We start from the raw sequence: 10,129 nt of genomic DNA, 5'->3' as shown, positions 1-10,129 counted from the left end.
TAGGTACATATAATGATTCTAAAGAATGATTGTCTTTCAGAGCTAAACTCCAACACAACATTTCTATAACCAACAACACTAGCAATAGATTCGTTGCCCATGTGCAAAACATCCTTTTCCGGTACAAAAGTCTTGAACCATTCACGATCCTTGCAAGCATGGCAAGTTGCACCTGAATCTACCCACCATCCAATTGTATCATCATGTATATAGAATGCATCAGAAATATGTGTAACATATTTCTTAATTGGAATAGTTACAAAGTCAGAATTTTGACCTTGATTAGGAGTAGGATAATTTGATCCTTGGCCCACACCCGATGTGCTTCCTCCTTCTACCATCTTGACTTTGCAATCCTGTTTAAAGTGATCGGGTTTGCCACATCTCTAACAAGACTTCCTGTCCTTTTTATTGGACGCATTCTTGTTGCCATCAAACTTACGTTTCTTGTTGTTTGGTTTCTTGTTGAATTTGTTCCCATGCGACAAATCTTCAATCATGTTAATTGAAGAATATCCCACTTCTTTACCCTTCCCTTTGCCACTATCTTATGCCTGAATTGATTCCTCAATTCTCAAGTGACTACCCAACTCATTCAAATTCATATCTTCTTTCTTGTGTTTGAGTGTGTGTCTAAAATCTTGCCATGAGGATGGCAATTTATCAATGATGGATGAAATCGAGAAAGTTTCATCCATACTTATGTTATGTTTGGTAAATTGCCCCAAGATCCTAAGGATCTCATGGAATTGTTCCATGATAGGCCTAGTATCAACAATCTTGTAATTGTTAAAGTTACTAACATGAAATTTCTTTCTAGATGCGTCATCGGCCATATATTTGGCCTCCAATTTATCCCAAAGTTCCTTTGCCCATTCAACCGAATTGTAAACGTCAAATAAAACATCGAACATACCGTTTAGAATGGGGTCACGACACATCAAGTCATCATTGTCCCATTTGCTTCTTAATCTGGCATGTTCCATTATCTCTTCATCCGATTCATCGGGCCTTGGAGTTGACAACAAATACATCAATTTCATTGTAGTTAAAAGAAATTGCATCTTCTTTTGCCATCTCCTAAAATCTGCCCCTTCAAACTTTTCCAATTTTGCAAACCTTGAAGTAATCTCTTTCACCATTTCACCGGACATGGTGATCACAACTATTCAATTAGAATGTTATAGAAAATAGGTATTAGTATTACTTTCATGCCTGAAATGGTAATGACTCCAGATTGATCTTTGAATCGTGTGTTAACTTTCCTAATCGAATATTTCGACCCACTTAGCCACGGGTTGCACAAAATTTTAATTAGGATAAGACAAAGATGAATTAATGTCTTGGATAAAATAAATCAACTCTACAATTGCAGAAAGTATATTCAATTCGTTTGAATGTTGAAAGTGTGCAAGAAAGGTTAAAATTCTGGAACCTTTTCTCAATACATGAAGAATATATTTATAATGGGTCGAAAGGTGTCTTGAAGAGACACACCTTTTCAATTATAATCTATACATGACTTGGAAGTTAATATCCATGTATTTATGTTTAAAAAAGTCTAAATACATGAAAAAAACCGTATTAAAATGTTCTAGAACAACCCCAAAACGTTTGGGGATCAAATACACCATTTGGGTTAAAATGACACCTTTTCAGTGTCCGAGTGTTAAGCCACGTCGCGGCCCTAAGACCCGCGTTGAGGCTTTATGTAACGACCCCAAAACCATTTAACCAAAATAGACGCATTTTTTTTAAAAGGCCTGACCACTGTTTCAGGTATAAGGCGCGGCGCGGCTAGACATGGCGCGGCGCGGCCCACAACTGAAATAGATGGTCAGCAAGATTCAAACTTCTTTTTCCAAAATACACTAGGACGCGCGGCACAGCCATACTTGCCGCGGTGCAGCTTATAACCTGGCCTAATGCTGACTTCAAGTTACATTAAAATCCTAACTTTAAACAATACAAATTTTACTTAAATATGCAATGTCATATCAACACATTAAACGTGTTATCGTAACCCTTGGTACACGAATGACCCATTATACAAAATACGTGTTTAACATGTGACTAAATCTAAATCGTAGAATTTGACGCCTTTTGACCCATTACACAACAAGTGGGTAATTATGACCCATTTACACTACAAACTGGGTTAAGACTCAATAACCCAACCCAATACCAAGAGCATAATCTCGGGGACTACCAAATCCCCAATCTGCGTCCAAATATCCAAAAGCTAATCCTCCAAGCTTGAGAAGCGTCTATCAACCCTAGTCTAGTAACTAGGTAACTCCGCATCAACGATACCTATAAAAAGGTAAACAACGAGAGGGGTAAGCATAAAGCTTAGTGAATGCAACAATTATACATATACATATATAATATACTTATTTGCAAACACTTACTCACATACCGCATACATGCTAGTAATTTAATTAGCATACAATTTCAAAGTACAACCTAATTCCTCACACGTCACGAGCTAGCATAATCAAAAGCATGGTTAACCATACTCGCGTCATGGTGCTATCGGCTCCGTGGTTCACACCATACGCATTTGTCATGATGCTACTGGCTTCGTAGTTCACATCATAACTTGATTCATACTCACGCTAAGGCGCTACCGGCTTCGTAGTTCACACCTTAACAACTCGTGCCATTGTGCTACCGGCTCTGTGGTTCGCACTACAACACACGTACCATAATGTTACCGGCTCCTTGGCTCACATCGTAGTACCTCGCACATGCTATGGCACTACCAGCTCCTTAGTTCATACCATAGCACACAAATAAATACACTATATACATACATGCATAATTATTCCACTCACCTTGGAATGCCCGCACAAGTCATGTATAACATGATCTTCGTCCTCAAATCCGAGCAAGTAACGACCTATATAACTATATCACACATAGGCACAATATACACATAAATATACATTCTCTAAAAGAGAATCCAACACAATCATCCCTTAGCCGAGGGATCACACCTTGCTCGCCAAAAACCGGCCCATTTAACACATAATGGACACAAACCAATTACCACTTCGGGTGGTAATTCAAACACACTCTACCAAGTACAATTTACCCCAAACTATACTTTACAACAATTAGACCAACCTAGGTCCTGACACTAGATTACTACTTAGGTAGTGATCATTTCAAATCGTCATTTACACCAAAACCACAACACGTGCAATATTGACCCATATTGCTTTTGACCACCTTTGACTTATGTTAAAGTATCATTTTGACTCAAAATCACTTCTCATGTGTGACTACTTCCAAAAATGCCATGTAACACTTAACACAAGTGTTTAAACATCCGTTTGACCAAAACTAGTGTCATCCTCAACTTTGACCCAATTCAATTTACTCGTTTTGACACAAGTCACAAAAAACGCCCATAATCACTAACGGCTAGTTATTATATTTCCAAAACACCAATTAACACCTAAACCAAGTATTTAAATACTTGATTCACCAAAACTTGACTCAAAACTTAGTTTGACACCAATTCAAAGTCAACACCCATTTTGACCAATACTTGTTCCTAAGAACATCAAAACACTAACACGCTTACAACCTAGTTATTTAACACCCAAACCATGACAAATACTTTCAAATTCGTCATCAAACCTTAAACCCACAATAATCGGGTTCACTTATGAAATGTCCCGTTCATATTGATTATAAAAAGTTTCATATTAATTGGTTTCGTTGCGAGGTTTTGACCTCTATACGAGACGTTTTTCAAAGACTGCATTCGTTTTTAAAACAAAAACCATAACCTTTATTTTATCGACAAAGGTTTAAAGGACCTAACCTAAATTATCAAGTAATAATAATCTAAAATATAACACTCACACACGACCATTACATAATGGTTTAAAAATAATAATATGTTACAACAAGTAAGTTCTCGAATGCAGTTTTTAAACAATATTAAACAAGCATGCTGACTCAAAAATCTTGTCCTTAATTTAACATGCAACAGCGGAAGCTCTTAATAATCACCTGAGAATAAACATGCGTAAAACGTCAACAAAAATGTGGGTGAGTTATAGGTTTAATGTAAGACTCGAATAATAATTGTACAGTGGTGTAAATAGTGTACATTAAGTGTGGGCTACAGCGTGTAATTAAACTGGGTTAGAAGCGGTTCAGACCACTAGTGCGCGCCGCGCACTATTAGGGGTGCGTATGGCGCACTGCACCTGGGCCAGCATTCTGATTTTTAATTAAAAGTTAAATGAAGGGTGTTGTTATCTTTTAACATGAGGACGAGTTGGGGCTGTAAAGGCCAGTTGTGTGGTAGTTGAAAACACATTCAACACTACACCAACCTTATCTTCAACCCCAAATCAAATTCTAGAGAGAGAAGTGCGTTCTTAAGAGAGAAAGCTTTAATCAAGGAGGAAGAAGCTTGATCCGGGTTAAAGCTCAAGTATTAAAGTTGTTCATCTAGTCTTTTGCTACGTTTTGGTTGTGGTGGTATGTTCTAACCTTGATTTCTCCTATTTTAATTTGTTAAGGGTTAGAGTTTGGGTTAGTGATGAACACAAAATCTGTAACATCCCGCCTTTTTCCATTTACTTTTCCGTTATACTAATATAAAGTCCGTTATATGTTTATAACATCTCCCGTTGATACGCGTTTTAAATTATCTCGTTTAGGTAATTCACGCACCCGAACAAAAGTTGAGGGACTAAACTTGACAAGGGATCAAACCCTTGACTAGGTCAAAGGGTCAAACCCCTTTGACCCATTCATTATCATCTCCATATCTCTCTCTTTCTCTCTAGCAAGAACACACACACCATTACCAAATTCATTCAATCATTATCTAAATCCGATCTAGGAGGCTTACAACAAAATAAATTACATATTCGTAATCCTCTCTTCATCCTCTTCATTTTGGTACCAACTTCATCTCGTTTGGGTATCATTTCTAAAACTCTAGATTTCTCTAAATTCGTGTTTTTGACTTGAAATGGTGTTAGTTAGTGTCTATGGCTCATTGTGATGTCGTGTGTGTAATTTATATGCTCGATCTCGTTGTTTTAGGGTAACTAGCATGAACTTGAATTTTGGTGTATTGTTCTTGAATTTTGGATGATCATATGTTGTTAGATGTTAAAAGTTCATGTTCTAATTGTGTTCCTAGTATCACTAGCTTCAATTTGATGTGTAGGTTGCTTGAGAAAACTCCATAAACTTGATTAGTGATTTTTGGTGAATTTGGGTTAGGGTTTGATAAGCTTGAAATGAATAGATGATACATTGAATGCCATGATTTATTATTAGTAAGTAGTTAGTTGTATTGTATGCTCGATTACCTACAAAACGGCGTGTTGTATGTATGCATTAAATGCCCGAATCATAAATGTGCACTTATCAAATTCGAGTATTAAATGTGTGCATTAATCGATCATTTATTTTGAAAAGCCGATTGTTACAAATAATGTTTTTGGTTGGTGAAATATATTTAGTTGTGTTCTTTGTCAAATTACCTTTCCAACGATATAAGGTGCGAGTTCTAAGAGTTAGCGGTTTGTAATTTATGCTTGAAAGAGTTTTGATTTGGGACTTGAACAATTGAGACTGACCAGGTACCAGCGCACGGCCAATACCGCGGCGCGGCCAGCTTATGTCGCGGCGCGACATAATCCGTGGTCAGGTTCTGACCTCCATGTCCAAAATACGAAAAATGTTTGGCATACTACGGACCTCCGATTCACATGAAACTTGTTCTAACATGCTCATATATGATTAAAAACCTCAGAAAAATAGTTCGGGACCCGACCCGAACATGTTGACTTTTTCGTTGACTTTGACCCGACCAAGTTGACTTTTAATCAAACTTAACCAAATGGTTATGCAATCATTCTAACATGCTTTTATACTTGTATCTTGCATGAAACGTGACAATTTGATTCACATGCTACATAATCGAGTCGTAATGAGCCATAGGACTAATTGAACATCTTTGACCTATCGTGTTTACCGTTATTGATACAACCTATTGTTTAGGTCAAGATTAGCATTGTTCTTTGCACACATTTACTTGTTGAAGTACTTTACTACTCGTGCACTCAAGGTGAGATCATAGTCCCACTTTTACTCTTTTTGAACTTACATTTGGGATGAGAAAACATAAACATTTCTTTTACTAAGTGAACACAAGTACAGGAAAACAAACATTCTACATACAAGTTTAGAACAAAATCCTCAATTCGATTATCATTAGTTACACTTGCCGGGTGTAAGCTAGAACTTATGTTGTATGGATCCATATGGGTTTGACAAACCCTCATTCAAACGGTTCGCTACCGTTTACGAATGAAATATATTTTCGAGAAACAGTGTATGTTCTAGCACTAAGTGATGGGGTTCAATGGGAGAAATGTTAAGCATTGATAATTGGGTGCTCGTGAAACAAATTTTGGAATGGTTAACTATTAATTCGATGTTGCAAATCTTGTGGTTCAATCTACTTATTTACTCACTTACTTACTTAAACCTATGATTTCACCAACGTTTTCGTTGACAGATTTCTATGTTTTTCTCAGGTCCTTGAACGATACATGATACATGCTTCCGCTCATTATTTTGATACTTGCATTGGATGTCGAGTATATATGCATACACGGAGCGTCTTTTGGCTACTTTTAAATTGTGTCGCATAAGTTTCATTTGTACTTATAACTTTGTAACGTAACTTGTGGTGGAACTATTCTCGTAAACTTTGAACAATCTTTACATTTGAAATGAATGCGACATATCTTTTGGTCAAACGTTGTTTTAAAGACTTATGACCACGTAACGGGACCTAAGTAGACGGTGCCGTCAATGACGATTTTGTCGGGTCGCTACAGATGGTATCAGAGCGTTGGTTGTAGGGATTTAGAGTTCATTGGTGTCGACCCCGAGTCATAGGGTACATTGGTGAGTCTAGACTACAACCGGCATATAGACTTGAAGTAGGAATTACTTGACTACTTGTGCATTTATACTCGAACGCTTCTACTCATATCTACTCTTAGTTCATCTTAATCTCACGTTGTTTAATTTGATTGACGCGCCACCTTGACTATATGAAATGATGTCGAATGCACATATGAATCAGGGTAATATAATTTCCGGGATTATATTACGGTGACTCATATGAACATTCCGACATTATGGCATAAAGAATTTAAGGCGATTCGAGGAAAAACTTCTCTTTTTCTTTATTCTATATCACGGTTAGTATTATTGAGAATACTAATCAATGATGTTCTTGTGTCTTGAAGGAACAATGGCTCCTCGTCGTGTACGCCGCAATGAAACTCCCGAACAAGCTCTCGAACGGATGATAGCCACCGCCGTAGATGCGGCCATGGCCGGTCACTCATCCAACAACAATAATAATAACAACCACAACAACAACAACAACAACAACAACAATGGAGCCGGAAACTCAAACGAGGGATGCTCCTATAAAGCTTTCATGGGGTGCAAACCTCACACTTTCGATGGAACCGGGGGACCGGTCGTGCTCACCCGATGGTTTGAGCAAACGGAAGCCGTCTTTAGCATAAGCGGTTGTCGGGACCAAGACAAGGTCAAATACTCCACTCACACCTTCGCCGGTGTCGCTCTTACATGGTGGAATACTTATGTACAATCGGTGGGTACCGATGAATCTCACGCCCTCTCTTGGGCCGACTTGAGGGAAAAGATGATTGTCGAATACTTCCCTCGTGAAGAAACCCGAAGGCTCGAGCAAGAGCTAAGAACTTTAAAGGCGATCGGAAATGATCTCAAGGCTTATAATCAACGATTTTCCGAACTAGCCTTGATGTGCCCAAATCTTGTGAACCCCGAAGCTTTAAGGGTTGAACTTTACATGGATGGTCTTCCAAAGAGTATCAAACACGGAGTAATGTCATCCAAACCCACTAATCATCAAGAAGCTTTGAACATGGCCCGCAAATTGATAGAAACGGTTGACGAAATTGTAGTTCCGGCACCTAAGGCCGAGGATAAATCGGGCGGCAACAAAAGAAAGTGGGAACCCTCCCAATCAAACAACAACAACTTTGCTAAGAAGTCTTACACCTCCGACGGCAAGAAGGGTTATGCCGGGAACCTACCTCTTTGCAACAAATGCAACAAACATCACTTTGACGAATGTAGTAAGTTAATTTGCCACCGGTGCCAAGGAGTTGGTCATAAGGCCAACGATTGTAAAAGTGCCACTCCCATCGCTCGAAAGTGGCCCAATGCACCAAAGACGGGCACTTGTTATGAATGTGGCCAAACGGGCCATTATAGAAATGCATGCCCGAAGAGGAAAGATAACCCCAACATGCGCGGCCGAGCTTTCAACATCAACACCGAGGAAGCCCGGGATGACACTGAACTAGTCACGGGTACGTTTCTTCTCAACAATTCTTATGTCTCTTGCTTATTCGATTCGGGTGCCGATAAATGCTTTGTATCCAAGACTTTGACTCATTCTTTTAGCACTCCACCTCTTCCATTAGATACCACTTATACCATTGAAGTGGCTAACGGGAAACTATTAAGTGCCGACACATATTACCAGGGGTGTACGTTAAACATTTTGGGTAAGGAATTTGAAATTGACTTGATACCCATGGAACTAGGAAGCTTTGATGTAATAATCGGTATGAATTGGTTAGTCAAAACGAAATCTCACATCCTTTGTGATCTTAACGCAATCCGAATTCCTATCGAGAATGGTGAACCTTTGATTGTTTATGGCGATAAGAGTTGCACCAGACTCAACCTCGTTTCGTGCCTTAAAGTTAGAAAACTACTCCGTAAGGGTTGTTTTGCGATCCTTGCCCACGTTAAGAAAGTCGAGTCCGAAGAGAAGCATATCGATCATGTGCCAATTGTTAGTGACTTTTCCGATGTATTTCCCGACGAATTGCCGGGTCTTCCACCTCATCGACCGGTTGAATTCCAAATCGATCTTATTCCGGGAGCCGCATTCGTAGCACGTGCACCATATAGACTCGTTCCATCCGAAATGCAAGAATTGCAAAGTCAAATCCAAGAACTACTTGATCGTGGTTTTATCCAACCTAGCCATTCACCTTGGGGCGCTCCGATTTTGTTTGTTAAAAAGAAAGACGGATCCCTACGAATGTGCATTGACTATCGTGAACTAAACAAATTGACGGTTAAGAACCGATATCCTCTTCCTCGCATCGATGACCTCTTTGATCAATTACAAGGGTCTTGTGTATATTCAAAAATCGATCTCCGCTCGGGTTATCATCAATTAAGGGTTAAGGGGGAAGATGTCTCCAAAACCGCTTTCCAGACTCGTTATGGTAGTTATGAATTCCTCGTCATGCCATTTGGTCTCACTAACGCACCGGCGGTGTTCATGGATCTTATGAACCGCGTGTGCAAACCGTATCTCGATAAATTCGTTATTGTGTTCATCGATGATACATTGATCTATTCTAAAAATGAAGAAGAGCACGAACAACATCTCCGACTTGTGCTTGAACTCTTGAGACAAGAACGACTTTATGCCAAATTCTCCAAGTGTGAATTTTTGTTGAAGGAAGTTCAATTTCTTGGTCATGTTGTAAGTGATCAAGGTATTAAAGTCGATCCCACGAAGATCGAAGCCATTAGTAAATGGGAGACTCCTACTACTCCTACTCACATTCGTCAATTCTTGGGTCTCGCCGGGTACTATCGTAGATTCATCGAAAACTTCTCTTTGGTTGCACGTCCTCTAACCGCATTAACTCACAAGGGAAAGAAATTCATTTGGGCGACCGAGCAAGAATCCGCGTTCCAAATCTTGAAGACAAAGCTAACCACCGCTCCTATCTTGTCACTTCCCGAAGGCAATGATGATTTTGTTGTATATTGCGATGCCTCGAAACATGGTTTTGGGTGTGTATTGATGCAACGAAAGAAAGTCATTGCTTATGCCTCCCGACAACTCAAAATTCATGAACGAAACTACACGACGCATGATCTCGAACTCGGAGCCGTTGTCTTTGCACTTAAAATGTGGAGGCACTATCTTTATGGAACCAAGAGTACTATCTTTACCGACCACAAAAGTCTCCAACACATTTTC

The 10,129-nt window shown here is 39.1% G+C and overlaps 1 protein-coding gene across 1 annotated transcript; it reads right to left on the bottom strand.

Annotated features, from left to right (window-relative positions):
* Window positions 1-548: 548 nt before the first annotated feature.
* On the bottom strand, window positions 549-1,154 carry LOC139900910 (uncharacterized). The gene has a single exon (XM_071883660.1). The coding sequence runs from the start codon at window positions 1,152-1,154 to the stop codon at window positions 549-551; it is 606 nt and encodes a 201-aa protein (XP_071739761.1).
* Window positions 1,155-10,129: the final 8,975 nt, after the last annotated feature.

The sequence above is a fragment of the Rutidosis leptorrhynchoides genome, chromosome 1 (genome assembly GCF_046630445.1).
Source record: "Rutidosis leptorrhynchoides isolate AG116_Rl617_1_P2 chromosome 1, CSIRO_AGI_Rlap_v1, whole genome shotgun sequence".
NCBI classification, from domain to species: domain Eukaryota; kingdom Viridiplantae; phylum Streptophyta; class Magnoliopsida; order Asterales; family Asteraceae; genus Rutidosis; species Rutidosis leptorrhynchoides.
Note: the sequence above shows the minus strand (reverse complement) of the source record. Positions and strands in the feature narration are given on the sequence as shown.